The 17,992-nt window shown below is 40.0% G+C and overlaps 2 protein-coding genes across 6 annotated transcripts; one reads left to right on the plus strand and one right to left on the minus strand.

The window, feature by feature from the left end:
• Positions 1–298: 298 nt before the first annotated feature.
• On the plus strand, positions 299–9,779 carry LOC103145045 (glutamine-rich protein 1). Of its 2 annotated transcripts, none has more exons than XM_007562286.2 (12): positions 299–506; positions 1,104–1,394; positions 3,152–3,241; positions 3,341–3,481; positions 3,799–4,575; positions 4,665–4,842; positions 4,977–5,131; positions 5,452–5,566; positions 5,730–5,838; positions 6,005–6,153; positions 6,855–6,945; positions 8,568–9,779. In XM_007562286.2, exons 2-12 carry the CDS (start codon positions 1,140–1,142, stop codon positions 8,752–8,754), a joined length of 2,247 nt encoding a protein of 748 aa, XP_007562348.1. In that variant the 5' UTR covers positions 299–506; positions 1,104–1,139; the 3' UTR covers positions 8,755–9,779. The 2 variants fall into 2 exon arrangements, with proteins under 2 accessions (XP_007562348.1, XP_007562349.1); XM_007562287.2 differs by having other exon boundaries at positions 302–414.
• A 95-nt stretch (positions 9,780–9,874) lies between these two features.
• On the minus strand, positions 9,875–17,878 carry LOC103145044 (receptor-type tyrosine-protein phosphatase V-like). 4 transcript variants are annotated; one of them, XM_016676544.1, is made up of 11 exons: positions 17,541–17,878; positions 17,206–17,294; positions 16,719–16,818; positions 16,538–16,631; positions 16,363–16,439; positions 16,114–16,248; positions 14,052–14,174; positions 13,812–13,969; positions 13,574–13,736; positions 10,637–10,698; positions 9,875–10,540 (listed from the first exon to the last, which is right to left on the minus strand). In XM_016676544.1, exons 2-11 carry the CDS (start codon positions 17,208–17,210, stop codon positions 10,330–10,332), a joined length of 1,128 nt encoding a protein of 375 aa, XP_016532030.1. In that variant the 5' UTR covers positions 17,211–17,294; positions 17,541–17,878; the 3' UTR covers positions 9,875–10,329. The 4 variants fall into 4 exon arrangements, with proteins under 4 accessions (XP_016532030.1, XP_016532028.1, XP_016532029.1 ...); XM_016676542.1 differs by having other exon boundaries at positions 9,875–10,543; positions 17,541–17,876; XM_016676543.1 differs by having other exon boundaries at positions 9,875–10,543; positions 16,538–16,628; positions 17,541–17,875.
• Positions 17,879–17,992: the final 114 nt, after the last annotated feature.

Below are 17,992 nucleotides of genomic sequence, written 5' to 3' on the forward strand. Positions count from 1 at the left end.
CAACGTGGGATAATGCAACGCCAGACTGACGTGCGTGGGAATTAACTCCCACCTGCCCAGAGCTTCGGAAGCCCCGACTAAATATTCGGTGCATCTCTCTGGCACCACCTTAAAAGATTTAGATGCCAGTGAGCCACTAGGAGCGTCTCTCTGGAAGAACTGTGTTTTAAGGTGGAACGACATCTGCGCCATCCCGTCTGCTTTTCTGTTTGTACGAGTCGCCTTTAACAGATTACAAAGCTACTGAAGATTCTCGCGATGTTACCTGTCAGAAATATCGCGACAGCACCCCAGAGTTACAAATCGGTAGCCTATTGGTTTGAGGACGCTGTTGTAAGATGGCGCCCAGCGGAATATGAGTCTGGTGGGGAAAAAAAGGAAAAACTACAGCTAACGGAGAAAGTAACCCATTAGGTAGCTGCTTAAAACACCAACAGTACTGCACCGTCCAGCTTACTGGAGGAAAACCGTTGTGGACGACTTAAACTTCGAGCTGTTAGAGACAGGTAGCCAATATCCATGCTAAAACTAGCCTGTTAGCTTTAAGGTAATCAGAGAAAAAACAGTAAAGCGCAACAGACGTAGAATGGTTTGTCAAGAGCTGATGGTTTGAACGCACCTTTAATCCTTTGCGAAGCGACAATTGTCATCTGAATTGTTGGATTTAACCCTTGTTTCCAACGACACAGTGATTGGCTTTATTTTGCAAACCACACGCGGCTAGTTAGCAATGCACCTGGCTAACCTAGCGCGTTGTGTAATCAACAGCTTGGTTAGGGGCTGTTCAGACAGGTAACCGTAAACATTGCAGTAACATAAATCCAGTTTTAAGCGTGCCCGTTTCATCCTGAATATGTTACCAACCCAAGACTGCTGCATTCGATTTGGAAAGTGACCGCGCTTTTGTCCCAGCTCGTTTACACTCAGCCGGAATTAACCCTTTCCTATTACAATCTCTCTCTGTGCAATCACCAGTCATTTAGCTCTGACTGCGTCCGACTAAAGCCGGTGTTGAATGATCTTAATATAGTAATTTTTATTTTATTTTCTTTATTATAGTTTTAATTGAAATTCAAAATGTCGCTTTATATCTTTTGCTCCAGGTTTCCATCTCATCGAAGTGATAACAGTCTGCAGCTATGAATAATGCCATGGATAGCAGCAGCTCATATGAGGAGCTAGTGAGACAGAAAGCTCGGAGCATTCCTCAACATCGTATGAAGGAGTTCCTGGAGTCCTTGGCCAGTAAAGGTCCTGATGCTTTGCAGGAGTTCAGCCAACAAAGTGGAGACACTACAACCACCACTACAACTATGGTTTACCAACAAGAGACCAACTGCATCTATACAGACAGTACAGAAGTGGCTGGGTCGCTGTTGGAGCTGGCATGTCCGGTAAATGAAGTCTTTGTGACTCAAAAATGTGTTTTTTATATACATATAAATTGCATACATATAAAGAATGCACATGATTAAACTTCAAACCAGATTTTATAGGTTAGTGTGTCAACTATGTATTTTCATTATGATATCTGTACAATATTCATGTAACAAGAATCTGATTAAAATGCAGCATATGCTACATGTTATATAGTGTCATGAATTCAGAGTGCATTCATTATGAGTACACAAGCATGCAAATTGTGAATTGGTTGCATGCTTGGCTTTTCACGACAATAGATGCACACACTTGACACAGATAATGCCCTGCAATATTTTTTTAAGGTTATCAAAAGAGTTGGGAACATCTTATTACTAGAATAGAAAAATGTGGATTTATCACAACTGGTATATTTCTCCATACTGTGCAGAAAAATGTTGTTGCAATTCTGATTTACCATTATTGGGCAGGCGTAAAACATTGCTAGAAACTTGAACATTTAATGGCTTTATCGCAAAAGAAAATGTCCTTTGTTTTTCTGTATCTTAATGAAAACTAAACAGAAGCCATGAATTATCTTAGGTTAGGTTTGAGATAACTTGGACAGTATTCTGAGGCCTTTACCTTCTTATAGTTGATTCTTTTATGTAGAACTTCAGCATACTCCCTAACAGCTCTTAAATTTAGTAAGTAAATTGTCAAAACAATCTTTTTACATTTTTGTCCTCCAACTTGCCAGAGCCCCGTTTCTTTCATAGTTTTTTTTCTTTTTTTTTTTTCTTTTGAGAATTTCATTAATGCCTTTTATTATAGCGCTTTTAATTTACTGTGGTTCTTTATTTCAGAATATCATCTGTAGCTGTGGCTCCATAACTTCTAACAGGAACTAGGAAATGGGATCGTGCAATTCCAGTGTTTGCGTCACCTGACTTCCTAGCTACTAAAGGACTGATTGTTAGATTTTATTGTTGGGTTTTGAAGTATTTAAGTCTCACCTTGTCTAATCTTGGAGGTCTTTTATCAAGTCTAATCAAGAAAAGATACACTTTGAAAATAAGATGCTTTTAAATGTTTGGAGCTCTAATCTAAGTAGAGGTAATTGTGTGTGTGCAGTTGCTTTTTCCATTTTATGGAACAGCTCTCTTTCTTGTATAAGAACTGTTTAGGACTCCAAAATATTAAAGACTCTTCTTTTGACTCAGGGGGAGCTTGACATTACTACTACATTGTTTTATATCTGTTCTACGTGAATTTTATTTTCATCTCCACTAGTGAAGTGTGTGTGTGGGTGTGTGTGTGTGTGCGCGCGCGTGCTCCTAAGTGACTTTGCAATTTAATTAGTTATTTATTCCTGATTGCTTCTTACTTTGAAGTATTTTAGTGGCATTTGTTGTTCAATTACTGCAGCGCAGAAATCCTCTACAACTTTATTTGTTTAGCTCAGGGTTTTCAGATGAAGGGCAAATTATTTGAAACTTTTAAGTGCCTTTCTAGTCCAGCACATCTGAATTAAATAGCTGAAAAATGTCTGCAATTTTATACTATGTCAGATTATACAGATTTCTGCTAATGACATTCGTATTTGATTCAGGTGTGTCGTAGCAGTCACCTGGCTCAGTTTTTTGTCCACTCTGATTTCTAATGCGGAATACAAAATTACCAAAATGAATATACATTTTGCAATATATACATATGTATATATTGCCATATATACATACATTTGTTTTGAGAGTGCTTCTTTTAAAAATGAAAACCTTATCCTCTGTTGCAGGTTCAGGTGCAGGTCCAGCCACAGCAGCAGATGCAGGACTCTGCATCGCAGCAGTCTGTCCAACAGAATGCAGAACAACAGATTGTCCAGGTCAGAATCTGAATTTTGTTAAGAAAAATGTATTGTCATCTTATTCAGTTTGATAATATCATGTGTCCGCTTAATGTCCTGCTTATACTAATTGCACAGGTGCAAATTCAAGGCCAGCAACAGGGTCAGATGCTTGGCCAGGTTCTCCAGGTGCCCGCTGGTTCCCATCAGCAGCTGCAGGGCATTACCACTGCACAGCTGATTCAGCCTGGGGAGCTGACAGAGGAACAGCAGCAACAGGTTTGTCCATAAACTATTGGTGCTGGAATGATGCACACAGCAAGACGAGGCAGTAAACAAGTTGGGACTTCATTCACACAGCAAGTCTTGATTCCCAATTCAAAGTTTTTTTTTTTTTTGTTTTTTTTTTAATGAAATCTGAGTATTAGTATTTTTTTCTTTCGCCGCTTTTTTTTTTATTTTTATTTCCTTCCCATAATTGCTAGAGCTATTGCAATGAGATCTTGTAATGGCACCGCAGTGTAAAAACACAGTAGTGTACTAGATTTTTTTTTTTTTACTTTACTCATTATTACTTCTGACCTTGTGTGTTTCAGCTGCAAGCCCAGCTGGTGGCAGCTGTGGCAGGCGGGCAGCAGATCCAGATCCAGACGGTGGGGGCCCTGTCGCCCACCCAGCAGCAGGACGGAGTGGAGCGGAGGGTGATGGGAACCACTGTTGCTACATCCCAAGCAGCAGGGGTCCTGCAGCCAGCTAAAAAGCGTAAGGTGGACATGCCCATCACTGTGTCGTATGCCCTGCCTGGTCAGCAAGTAGCCACAGTCTTGGCAATCCCACAGGGTCAGGGGCAGCAGCAGAGCTACGTGTCGCTGCGGCCAGACCTCCTAACTGTAGACAGTTCCCACCTTTACAGTGCTACTGGTACGATCACCAGTCCCACAGGTGAGACCTGGACCATTCCTGTGTACTCTGCTCCTGCTGGGTCTGGGGGCCGTGAGCAGGTCACACACATTGCCATCCCCCAGGAAGCTTACGGGACGGTGCAGGTGGCAGGGACAAACACTACAACAATGACCACAATGCCGACCCAGGTCACCGTTGAAAGCGACAAGCTAAAAAGCCCCACTAGTCAAAGTCAGACTGTGCAGGCAGTTTCCAGCATAACAAGCTCCACCGGGATGAGCAACCAAGAGGAAGTGGTTCACACGCTGGCCGCAAACACACTCTTCCCTGCCCAGCTGATGAACGGAAACATCCACATTCCTGTGGCTGTGCAGGGCTACTCCAACGCCACACAATCCATTATCTGGGACCCCCAGCAGCAGGTGCTGCACACACAGGGGCTGACGGGGCAGGATGGACAGCCGCTACAAGTAATAACACAGAATCCTTTCATCCTGCAGGTGTTTCATTTCAGCTCAGTGAAAGTTTTTTTATTTTTATTTTGATTGGTTGTTTTCAGGGTCAGACGGTGGTCACAGAAGTAGATGGTCAAGGTCAGCAGCAAGTACAGGTGCAGGAGCTGCTGCTGCCCGCAACGCTGAAGCCAGAGGAGGGGCTGGACGTGTGGCGACTCTGGGCTCAGAGGAAAAATGCAGAGCTGGACAAATCGGATCAGAACAAACTTGCTCCAATAGGCCGTGAGAGACCATGCATTTTACTTAGAGTTAAAGTGACAAACAATAATTGTTATGAACAACTTCCCCCATTGTGGGACAGTAAAGGATTTTCTGTTCCTTTCTCAATTGGCATTTTTCCTTATGTGGTGCTTCAGGACGCCAGGCGCTTCGTTTCCAGGAGGATCTGGTGTCGTGTGCGGTGGCTGAACTCTGCATGGGTCTGTCTCTGATGACAGCAGAGGCTCGGGGGCTTGAAGGAGAATCATACGAGGCGGATGTTCTTTATTATGTATTTCTCTGCATACAAAAGGTTAGTTACACTCATTCACCCCCAAAAACTCTCCGTTGATCTGTAGCAAGTTTTAGTTAACAAATAAAGAAATTCAGAGCTTTTAATTTGCATAGTTTACAATTGAAGTTAGAAAAAATAATTATTTTGTTCCAATAATCTTAAAACTAAATTTTACTGCCTTCCCAAACAGGAACTAAATGAAAGTTTCTAGAGTGGATGTTGACATTTTGATTGAACTCCAGGGCTTGTTTTATTTGTCCTGCTAAGAATCTCTGCATACAATAGACTGGGAGTTACTGGCACCACTGATGATCTGCTTCTCTCTCTTCCTCCTGCAGTATCTGTTTGATAACGGTCGAGTTGACGACATTTTCTCAGATCAGTACTATACTCGTTTCGCTCATTGTCTTCATCTAATCTTGGACCCCTGGAGGCCGTCGGTTCATCCTCTAGGTACACCCATATATTTATTTTTGTAATTTGCTGTGTTGCTCTGCATAAATTTCCTACACACCACCTGTTCCTGCAAACCTTTACAATGAGTTCCAGCTGCATGAGCAACAGTTTTCTAAACCTACCAGCTCTTCATATTCTGCTTTTTTCCCTCTTTCCCCAGGATATGTTATTCCCAGTCATGTTACAGAGGAGATGCTGTGGGAGTGTAAACAGCTGGGAGCTCATTCTCCATCAACACTGCTCACGACTCTCATGTTCTTCAACACAAAGTGAGTTTCAAAGCCCTCCAGTATTCTGATGGTTCTGCAGACATTTCGCTAACAAAAAGGATTTTCTTCATTTAACGATGCATGATCAAATGTCGATCGGTTTGCATTCGTCTACTGCATATCTTTAGTAGTCTGCCTCACTGGTTGATGTTGATTTGTTTTCCAGGTATTTCCACCTAAAAACAGTGGATCAGCATCTAAAATTGGCTTTTTCAAAGGTGTTGAGACACACCAGGAAGAGTCCCAACAATCCCAAAGACAAGAGCACCAGCATACGGTACCTGAAGTCAGCAGAGAGGTTCATAGGACAGAAAGGTAAGAGGGTAAACAGATGTTAAAGTCCTTTTATAATTGCATGTTATGATTCAATTCTGCTCAGTATTTCTCTGCTTCAATTCAAACTATTGACCACTGGCCTTAAAAAAAATGTTAGTGTGATTTTCACTCTTTTTAAAAGTGCAGTAGTACTCTCTTCTAGACTGTGTAAAAGTCCTGCTTACTCATGTATGAGGTAATCAGTAGGCCTGTCACAATAAGCGATGGCTCAGTAATAAAATGCATGATAAATTAAAACAAGCTCAAAAATTTCCATTTGCATGATTTATCATTTTCTCTCTTTCTGGTAGAAGAAGTTTTTGGTAGAAAAACTTGTACTCGTGCTTTCTGATTAAATCCAAAAAGTCTTCAGTTTGGTGATTTGGTCTCAACTTTTTTTGAAGGACAACTTTGTTTAGAGACTTCATAATAATTTTTTTTTTAGTTGCTGTTTTGTTTTTTCGGTTATATCTTCAATTTCTAGTGTCAAATGTTCATTAGAAATGAATGTGTATCTATCTTTAAGAATGTATTCTTGCATTAAAATACCATTAACATTATATCACTTGAAAATGGTCTCAAAACAATATTATCGTTTATCGCAATAGATTCTGCGACAAACGTGCATAGAGCTTTCTGATAAAATCTGAGTTGCATTTCTCCATGGAGAGTAACGATGACTGTTGTTACTTTTCGTTCAGTGACAGATGACATGTACTCGGAACAGCTGGAGGACCCTGAGAACCCGCTGCGCTGCCCTATCAAGCTCTATGATTTCTACCTCTTCAAATGGTAAATGGGAAGCGACTTCTTAATAAGATTTAGTTCCTCTTTGAGGAGCTGCTATGATTAAGTAAAATTACTAGTTGGTGTAATTGAAAGGGTGTGAAGATGCTGCACTCTGCGCTGAAGTGTCTTAATTTGCAAGATTGTTGCTATTGAGAATCAAAAAAAAAACAAACAAAAAACAAAAAAACATTGATGCTGAATAATCTAGCTTCGCCATCTTTTAGAGTGAATATTTATTGGACCCTAAAGACCTGAACCTTATTTGGTCAGGACTTTTGGAAGGTCAGAAAAAGTAATCTCATTCTAGGTCTTAAAAAGTCTGAAATACAAACTCAAGTTTATGTCTTAAGTTCGCATGTTCTATCAGGAATGCAGCAATGGGAAAAATTGAGGCCAATGTTGATATCTGATAGTAATGTAGCTGTTTTGGAGGATAATAGATATTTGAGATTGCATGTTTTTTACTAATGTTAAAACACTGGAAAAATGGACTTTTCTAATATGTTAAGTGATCAACATTAGTTAATACCAACACACCGTCCACTCTTATGTTCAGTCATTATTTGTTTCCTTCAACTTCTAACATGTTGTTTTGAGAAACAGATATTTTACCTTCATCTCTGAGTTGTTGCTCTTGCTGAATGATTTGGGTTTATTATGTTGTTCCAAAGCTACATATGCCAAGATGAATGAAAGCAATAAGCTCAGTGGCTGTCATTCAATGGAGCAATCAGCTGTCCATGCAGCTGTCCTAAACCTCACTAGCATACATTTTAATTGTAGCTAATTAAAATTATGTTGTATTTTTAATAAAACAATTTTTCCCCATTTCCAGCACCTCCATCATGCAAAAGTGTCTTCAAACGTCAGTTCAAAATGTTTAATTTGAAATCATGGATATTAGTGGGTGGCTGAGACCCACTGTCTATAATGGTTATGTACCTAATTACATACCATAAAAAGCTGTTCAAGTTACGTAGCCAGTGTAAAGACACTCGAATCATGTGTTATGAAGTTATTTTTTACTTTCCACTTAGGTTTTGCAGAAACTCTGTTTGATTAAAGAAGTAGCTTACAGTAACTTAAAGACTCGCCTAACACTCAAGGCCGGTGTTGGAGAACCTAAATGACTTGACAAGAGATCCACCAATCAAACTTTCCCTGGCTGTTAAAGATTGTGACCAGTACCATGTGTGTTTTTTATTTTATGGAAATTATGCATGAGTAAAAGGCAGGTTCCTCAATCGAGGTTCTGATTTTGTTACAACAGAAAGTGAATAGGCTACAAAGATATCTCTATTTATGCTCCAAAGTATAAATAACTATAACCTTTAATCTAATTACGTTCAAAAAGTGCATCAAAATATATATTTAGAGGCCTAAGATGAGCGTTTTTAGTTTAGATTTTTGATGAATGGGAATATAGTTTATTTTTTTCCCCTAAGCATTTTACATGTAATTCTGAAAGATGGATAGTAATATATGAAATCAAGCCCTCCCTCCTCACCTCTTCCTACTAGGAACTGTTTTCTTTCAGTTTGTGTTAGGAAACTGACATTTTTGACATTTAAATAAGTACACCCATTAAACATCCTCACTCTTGTTACCGTTGTGTGTTTGTACAGTCCTCAGAGTGCTAAAGGCCGTAACGACACCTTCTACCTGACCCCGGAGCCGGTGGTGGCTCCAAACAGCCCCATTTGGTACTCAACACAACCAATCCCCCGGGAGCACCTGGAGCAGATGCTCGCCCGAATCCTTGTTGTCCGTGAAATCCAGGAAGTGCTTAACATGTCGGAGAGCGTGCACTAGTTGGACCTGAAGAGAAGTAAAAACAGAAGGGACTCCTCCTGTTTTTATCACCCAGCCTTTGATAGCTCGTCATGAGTAGTTTGCTCTTCTCACTCTCCTCATTTTATTTTCTTTTGGGGTGGCATGTATCTGTTTATATCATGTGCCGGCCTGCCTTGGACATGAACTGTAAATACACTTAAAAAATCAATATATAGGGAGATTAGTCTCATTGAGACAGTCCCCTTTTTTTTTTTTTTGTCTTCGTTATGGCCACAGGATGTAGAGTCTAATAATCTTTTAGTGGACCTAAACTCTAATTTAAAAGTTATTTTAACTGTTGGTTCACTTCACCAATAGTCTGATATAAATGTTAATTTTCTTACCTGTTTTAATCTGTAATATATTTCCAATTGTCACCATGGTTGGCCTACACTATGCTGCTTTTTCTTTCCCTATTTGTTGTTTTATTTCTTTGTCTGCCTTGGTCACTGTTGAGTCTCACAGTGAATATCTCAGTGACATCAGAACTGTATATATAAAAAAACGACAAACTAGGTATGAAAAAGTCTTTAAGTTATATACATTTTCCTTTCTGATATCATTTTGTTTGGGTTGAGCCTACTTACTTGGAGATGCTGAGCTTTTGAGATTACCTGCTTAAGAGCACCCTCTGTTGGAGCTTGGCGGTATTGAATCACATTAGTAATTAAATCCTCCTTGGATTTGATTGCAACAGGCTGGCATCGTCTAATCTGCAGCTAATAGCACTTGCCACAGAGTGAAGGTGTGGCGAAAGGAGGACTTGGACGCTGATGTCTGCTGAATCCTTTATCTCTTGAGGACGTCAAACACAAAGACTAAAGAGGGATCTAATGTATCATGTCCACTGTACTTCATGAAAGACTTAAAGTGGGTTAGCCCTACATGTTCTATAATGTATAGTACCAGTAGTTTCTCCATGAACTACAATGGGATTCAGTCATTTAAGGAGAATGGCAGTGCCTGTGTGTTTTTCAAACATGACCTTTTTTGTACAGCCACTACACTGTGTGTCTGTCTTTCTGTTGTCACCTCTGCACCCTGATTGATAGATTTGATTGTGTTACTTGAAAGAAATGCACAGTGGACTTTTTTTCCCCCCAACAGTTGTTAATAAAATACATCTCAGCAGTCTGTCACCAATTAAGGTAAATAATTAGCTCTCTAGCCGCTCCCACCTGGAATCTTTGCTCATCATAAAAGGTTTTTTGTCGGTGACCTGATAAAAAGCCTCTGCCTGCAGTGTTTTTATTTCATGCAGCCTCTTTTTCTCATGAATCAGAAGTGATTTGCAGAATAACAGGTTTAACCTGATGAATTATTCCCTCAGTTCTTCCTCCTGGTTACAGTACAAACTGCTGTGTCTTTGTTAAGAGCATTTCTCTGCATGTGTCAGGGCAGTTCTGTGCCTCCGGGGCCTCTCCTCACTGCATACACAGCGTTGCAGCTTTAGTCATTGCCAACACTCGTATAAAGCAGCATCAAGAAGGCCTCCCCTTTTACGTCCAATGAGATGGTTATCAGTTCTTCCGTGCCTTTTTTCAGAGGATATCTTCAGGCATTTTGTGAGTTTGGATTCATCTGTGATAAGGAGGGTATTAACCTCCTCAGTAGGTTCCCAGGTTTAAAAATCTGCTGCAGTGTGTTCTGGGGTTGGTCTGCCGGAGGTTGCTGTTGAGAGCTGGTTCGCCTCCTCCTCCGTGAGCTCTGAGGTTGATCCTTCTTGTGTTGGTTAGGACTCAAATCCGGTACCTGCATCTGTTGCCTGCTGAGAAAGAGGAGATGTCTCATTCAGTCCTCCTGGGTTGCCTCATAATACTGTCTTTCTGCGCGCAGTGGGAACTTATTTCTGCATCCCTACCTTACTGATGCTCCTTTGCTGAGCCAGTGTAGCAGACAGTGATGAATAAATATGTACTGGTCCTGAATACACACAAAAGAATGAGCAGGTTATGAAATGGCTTTGTTTTGTTTGGATGGCATGAGTCAGTTAAGTACACAGTCTATAATAAGTAGCTCAATTACACCTCCCAGTAAGGTTAGTCATCAAAATGTTTGTTTTAAACTATAGATTAATTTGTGCTATATTTCTTGTGGTTATTTAGTAATTTTGATGATTAGAACTTATAGTTAATGAAATATTTGGTTTCTAACAACTTTAATAGGACAAAAATCAGTAAAAACTAATTTTTGATGCATGAATGCCTGCCTACCAAAACGTATATCTACATACAGTAAGGTTTATGCATAGTACTTAGCGTACTGTTTGCATAAATTGATGGACCAGTGAAGTGTGGCATGGACTCAGTCTGTGGTATTGCTTATAAGCAATGCCACAGACATTCTAACCTTCAGCTTATCTGCATTGTTTGGTCAAGTGTTTCTCTTCTGACAATGCTCGACAGATTCACTGTGGGATTCAGGTAAAAGAAAACTGGCCAATTGAGCACATGGTCTTTGGCAGATGTGAAGTCTTGCTGGAAAATGATATCGACATCCATAAAGAGAGGCATTCCTTCTAAAAGTTTGTGGTACTTGATTGCATTGCATGTGACGTAGCTCCCTAAATATTCACCAACTGTGGAAATTTTGCGATGTACCCAAAGCATCTTGGATTCTGTCTGTCTCCGCTCATCCTCCAAACTGTTCAATTCTTTATTTTCTAAGCCCAGGTAAGTCCTCTCTTTCATTGTCTTTGGCTCAGGATTGATTTAACACAAGAAATGCAAAAGTAGCGACTTATGTCTGATATAATCTGTGTGAAGCCTCTTGAAGCTCACTCCAGCTCACTCTTTAATGGGATTTGCATCACAGTCTGTTCAAGGCTGTAGTTTTTACATCAGGCACAACTTCAGCGGAATTGCTGGTAAGTGAATAATAAAGGTGTTGCGGGGCTCGGTCAAAGCCTAATCTGGATGATACTTTCTATTTGCTGAACACCTTATATTGAAAGTTTGTTCCCAAGACAGGTCCTTCTCAAACAATTAGCATATTGTGATAAAGTTCATTATTTTCCATAATGTAATGATAAAAATTAAACTGTCATATTTTAGATTCATTGCACACCAACTGAAATATTTCATGTCTTATTGTTTTGATACTGATGATTTTGGCATACAGCTCATGAAAACCCAAAATTACTATCTCAAAAAATTAGCATATTTCATCCGACCAATAAAAGAAAAATGTTTTAATACCAAAAAAGTCAATCTTCAAATAATTATGTTCAGTTATGCACTCAGTACTTGGTCGGGAATCCTTTTGCAGAAATGACTGCTTCAATGCGGCGTGGCACTGCTGAGGTGTTATGGAGGCCCAGGATGCTCCGATAGCGGCTTTAAGCTCATCCAGAGTTTTGGGTCTTGCATCTCTCAACTTTCTCTTCACAATGTCCCACAGATTCTCTATGGGGTTCAGATCAGGAGAGTTGGCAGGCCAATTGAGCACAGTAATACCATGGTCAGTTATACCAGTGGGTTTGGTGCTGAAAAATGAAAAATAAAGTTTTTCAGCAGATGGAAGCATGAAGTGCTCCAAAATCTCGTGATGGCTGCTGCATTGACTCTGCCCTTGATAAAACACAGTGGACAAACACCAGCAGCTCCCCAGACCATCACTGACTGTGGGTACTTGACACTGGACTTCTGGCATTTTGGCATTTCCTTCTCCCCAGTCTTCCTCCAGACTCTGGTACCTTGATTTCTGAACGACATGCAAAATTTGCTTTCATCCGAAAAAAGTACTTTGGACCACTGAGCAACAGTCTGCTTCTCTGTAGCCCAGGTCAGGGGCTTCTGCCGCTGTTTCTGGTTCAAAAGTGGCTTGACCTGGGGAATGCGGTACCTGTAGCCCATTTCCTGCACACGCCTGTGCACAGTGGCTCTGGATGTTTCTACTCCAGACTCAGTCCACTGCTTCTGCAGGTCCCCCAAGGTCTGGAAGGTCTGGCCCTTCTCCACAATCTTCCTCAGGGTCCGGTCACCTCTTCTCGTTGTGCAGCGCTTTCTGCCACACTTTTTCCTTCCCACAGACTTCCCACTGAGGTGCCTTGATACAGCACTCTGGGAACAGAAATTTCTTTCTGTATCTCACCCTCTTGCTTGAGGGTGTCAATGATGGCCTTCTAGACAGCAGTCAGGTCAGCAGTCTGACCCATGACTGCGGTTTTCAGCAATGAACCAGGCTGGGAGTTTTTAAAAGCCTCAGGAATCTTTTGCAGGTGTTTAGAGTTACTTTGTTGATTCAGATGATGAGGTTAATTGCTCGTTCAGAGAACCTTTTCATGATATGCTAATTTTTTGAGATAGAAATTTTGGGTTTTCATGAGCTGTATGCCAAAATCATCAATATTAAAACAATAAAAGACCTGAAATATTTCAGTAGGTGTGCATTGAATCTAAAATATGACAGTTTAATTTTTATCATTACATTATGGAAAATAATAAACTTTATCACAATATGCTAATTATTTTAGAAGGACCTGTATTTATAGAAAGTATTCTGTGGTATTAAGATTTTGACATGTTTACCACTCAGCCAGAGGTTTCTCTTGACAGTCGCCTCTTGCTTGCTAAGATTAGGGGCTGTTGCTAAGGCAACAACTTGGCTCAAGTGCCTTGGTTTCCGTGGATATCTTTTTGAGTTTGGACCCAACTAGAATCTGTTTAACTGGATATAAATTAGATCTGCTTGCCTTTTAAAATGTTTAGACAGGATGTTTGTTGTGAATTATAGAGTTGTTATCGCTTTAAAATATCCTTATAGCTGTGTATTTAAGTGATGTTCAGTATAGACTTACAAGTGTCTGGACCATCGACATCCGATGCAGTCGCAGGTCCCTCACAGCACCTTTGATGTCAGGTGGGATTCCTCTCATACTCAGCTGCATCAGCCACAACAAAGTCACAAACGTCCCGGACCGGCCGATGCCTGCACTGAACCACAGAAGCCGAGCAACAAAACTGTCAGAGTGAAACATAATTGATTCCAGACCTTATAGTTTTTGAAGCAGAAGATGTTAAATCCAGAAATCACACCTGCAGTGCACCACAGCTGGCCCCAGGCGGGGCAGAGCCTCCAAATGCTGCCGCACATGCTCAGTGAACGCACACAGAGAAGATGGGTTTGCGACGCTCTGGTCCGGCCAGTACGGGTAGTAGTAATGTGTGATTATCCTGTCGTTTGGCAGGTCCCTCTGAAAAACAGACATTTGTTCTGCCTATAAAGTAAAAAGAAATCAGTTTAAAGGGAAGAGGAAAAGCAGGCATTTCTCTTACCTGTCGCAGGTTAATGGTAGTAACAAAATAATCTGGACCCTGTTTCCGAGTCACTGTTGTTATTTGGAACAGCCCATGATAAACTGTCCCTTCTTCCAGAGACCAGTACTTTTCACACATTACCTGCACACACACAGGCACAGTGTTATGTCAAAACTTTGTTTTATTTCAATCAATCAATCAAGCCATCAATTTTAGCTATAAAGCACCCTTCCTGTTGGAGGCAGCTCACTGGAAACACATAATAAAGGGTATTTCTGACCTGAGTTTGAACCATCCATGGTCACAGTCTGCAGGTGCAAATACCAGAGTTGTGAAGTAAAACTGAAACTGGTGGGATACTCCCTTTCCTCCCATCTCTCTAAGAGGACTGGTGGATATTAAAAGTGATGTACTTTCATCTTTTCTTCACTTCCCTGGACTAGCCAGGGGAGTCATTGCTCATATTCTTTGCTTTAGTTCTTAATAAAATAATAATCAAAATGCATTTTGATTTGTTCTTGATTGACTCAGTGTTTCACCTTAGGCAAGACTTATTTATTTCCTTAACAGCAGTCAATGATGTAACACAGTTGGAGCAAAAAATTATGTGCACCCGTTTTAAGGTTCAATGATCTTTTGCATCAGGAAAGAAATTTTAGAGCCACAAAAAGGGACATAACTCAGTGAACCAAGTAGCTTATTTTAATAACGGATAATAGATTTTCAGTTGCCAGAATAACAAGTTTACTTTAGTTTTTAGGTTTAAAACATTTTTCTTCAGATATTCAGTTTTTAAAGCAAATTAAGTTAGAAAAGTACAGTTTGCAATAAAAAAAAACAAAAAAACTTATGCATTCCTTACACCTTATGTGTCATTGTTTATGGAAATGTTATGTATTGCATGAAATGCCAGGGAAGTGTTTTTTAAATTACATTTACATTTTTAAACTTTCAATTCTTTTGCATTTTTGTCCAAAATTATTAATTACGTTTTTTATTCTTACTGATTAATATCCACACACAACTCCAGAGTTGCAGGTTGCAGACTACTGCTTGAGTTTCCATACTACATGTTAAAGTTCATAAAGATAAAATTGGAAACAGACAAACATGGCTTACTTAGAATAGTTGCCAAGGGGAAAACTCTTTCATGTAAAAATGAATTTGGCTCTCAAGTTTAAAACTAAGCCTAGTATAAAAGTACAGCCTAATCCTGGGAAGCACACATGAGGGGTGGTGATTTGGCCTTGTTTTGTACCCACAGGCGTGGGCTGGGTGCTTTAAGTTGACCATGATCTCCTCTGTATACCAAATATATTGTGGAGTCAAATCTGACTGATAACTAGAGCTTTCCCCAAACTGACAATCATTTCAAAGATAGCAGCAAATCTACACCACAATGATTAAAATAGAACAGCATCAAGATGAGAAAGATTGAGACTTAAATAAAACACCAATTTCAGGTCATTGATGCACAGGTTATTGCATTAGGGCACAGTTTTTAACACAGCCTTTGAATTTTGCCTTTATTTCATCATTACATGTTTGGTTTAAATGACAGTTAAGTAATTTGAGGAACACAAACAGTTGTGTTATGTCCTGATTTGTAATATTTTGGAAGGTGCAAACGGTGTTCCTTTTTGCCTAGGAACCATTATAAAAGCCTAAAACATATAATGTGGATCACAGATTGTTTTTGTCTGGGTCTTTCTTTTGCTCCTTCATGGTTGCAGGATTTGCAATCATGATAATGGTGCAACTTGTTAGCCTAATGTGAGTGGGTGGATTGAGTTAGGACAGAGGCAGGCAACCAGAAAACACAAGCGAGGGTTTCCTGAAATGATGCTGCTGCTGAAAGAAACTAATCAGACCCTCCTTGTTTGTCCTGATACATAATTGCTCCCCCCAACAGAATGTTTCAGGTTTGAGTTTCTGCTAAAATAACTAAGACCATGTTTTTGTTGATTTCTTTTTTTGTTTGTAACAAACAAACCGGGGTTTTCCTTATGTTTTTGAATTTGGGCATGGCTAAGTTAACCAGTTAGCATGTCCCTGAGGTAGAAGCAAACAAGCATCTCACTGTGTTCTTTTCTCTGAGAGCGGTCAGCATGATGATTATCCTGACGTTTTGCTCCCAGACCATCCTCCAGAAGTCGGCTAAAGTGTTGGATATTGGACCTTGGGTGCAGATGAAGTCCCTTTCTGATCCACCACCCTAAATGCAGACAAACAGTTACATAAAGTGATGATGGGGACCCCAGTGAAGATGAAGATGTGGGAAAAGTGACACAAATAAAAACAAGGAATGAGGACAAGAGAGAGCTCTTACAGGGACGAAATTTGCGTTGATGTAATCAGAATTTGGGTTCTGGTTTTGAACTGAAAGCCTCACCCGACAGTGATCATCTGCAATAAGATGGAACAAAAAAAACCAAAAAAACATGTCAAACATTTACAGACACGCTTATCGTAATTGGAAGTAAAGTGAGATGCTGTCCACTCACATGGCAAAATGCAAGGGTATCTGTTTTTTTCTCTGTTGGCCTCCAAGCTGCCTGCTCTACTGGGGAGATCTTTCCCAACATCATTCAGCTCCTGCTGAGAGTCAGCACCATAGCAACAGATTATACACACTTTATAAACCATAACTTTGATGTAAGTGTCATTTGTCTTTGTAGTAGTTACCCTAAAGGCCTGTTTAAAGCCTCGGTTATTATTGGATGCCAGTTTGCTGCATTGGAAATTAAAGTCCTGCAGAATCTGTGATCTTGAGAAAGTCTCCATCCTTCAAAAAACAATTTTAATGCATTCAATTAAGTCTGGCAATATTTCCCCCCAATCAGACTTAAGGATGAAAAATAAAATTCATTCATCATTTATTTTTATCATACTGAACGTCTTTTCCGCTAAAAACTATAAACCGGATGATATGTTTCTAATTGCAGTAAACATGAGTACTTTATTTTGTTCTTTTCTGTTCTTAAACCTGCTTAAATTCCCTGCTACCACATCTGCACCAAATTTATGACTAAGCGACAGTACTAACAAGATTTTGTTTAAAATGGAACTTTTACATTTTATTGTTATTAACAATACAAAAAAAAAAAAATACCCCAAACCTAACATTTTAAGAAAACTTTTGGAACCCTAATAAGATTATTGTAAAGCTTACCTCATGTCTTTTCCTGAACACAGTCTTGTCTTTTAAGTATAAACTCAGTGGGGAGAGTTTAAAGCTCTGGATATGTCGTCAGGTCAGTGCTGATCGTGTGAAAAATCCCAAAATTTGAAATGAAAAGAGTAAAAACTGATTATTTTTCCAATTATGAGTCATTTAGCCGTTAATCAGAAGTACACCAGATAATAAAACATTATTTTTCTATGTTAAAATGAATAATCCAGTCCAAAGCAATACTCTCCTCTGGGAGCTTCATTTTGACAGAAAGATTTTTTTTGCAGGAGGAGCAAAACCAGACATTCAAAGAGAACAATTAGCTGACTACTCACCTGACAAGAAAGAAAACCTGCTCGATCAAGTTCTTAACCCCAGACATCAACCAGCAGAGCAGCTTGAGTGTGGTGTGGCTGCATCAAGTTTGTGTCAGTCAACTGGCCCCAAAAACAGTCATTCACAAGGAGAGGACCGCGATCTGAGTCCGCCGCTCTTCCCAGGCTGTCTCAAAGTTCTCAGGTGGTGGTAACGCTGCCTGAGGCACGATTATACGAAACATGGGTGGGGATGGTGGGCGGAGAGAGGAGCACAAAACATCAGGGGAGGGAAGGAGGTTTGTGAAAGCCTTGACTCTTATTTGCACACGTAAAAGTCAGTCCTTTCCGTCTAACAAAGGGATCTCATCAGTTCTAGGAAATCCCTAAACATCAACTTCCTTTGTTCTGGACAATTTGTATGGAAGATGTGTGTTGAGTTTATGAATAGAAACATCGCCGGTGTTAAAAAA

This window comes from Poecilia formosa, unplaced genomic scaffold (genome assembly GCF_000485575.1).
Source record: "Poecilia formosa unplaced genomic scaffold, Poecilia_formosa-5.1.2 Scaffold135, whole genome shotgun sequence".
Classification (NCBI taxonomy): domain Eukaryota; kingdom Metazoa; phylum Chordata; class Actinopteri; order Cyprinodontiformes; family Poeciliidae; genus Poecilia; species Poecilia formosa.

Bases quoted from the DNA above. Each gene is read 5' to 3' on its own strand.
- LOC103145045 (XM_007562286.2), top strand. From the start codon at position 1,140: ATGAATAATGCCATGGATAGCAGCAGCTCATATGAGGAGCTAGTGAGA. The intron at 4,576-4,664 runs GTAATAACACAG...GGTTGTTTTCAG, and splicing joins AGGATGGACAGCCGCTACAA to GGTCAGACGGTGGTCACAGA. The intron at 6,946-8,567 runs GTAAATGGGAAG...GTGTTTGTACAG, and splicing joins GATTTCTACCTCTTCAAATG to TCCTCAGAGTGCTAAAGGCC.
- LOC103145044 (XM_016676542.1), bottom strand. The intron at 16,440-16,537 runs GTGAGTGGACAG...ATCTTATTGCAG, and splicing joins ATACCCTTGCATTTTGCCAT to ATGATCACTGTCGGGTGAGG. The intron at 16,249-16,362 runs GTAAGAGCTCTC...GTCTGCATTTAG, and splicing joins TCAACGCAAATTTCGTCCCT to GGTGGTGGATCAGAAAGGGA.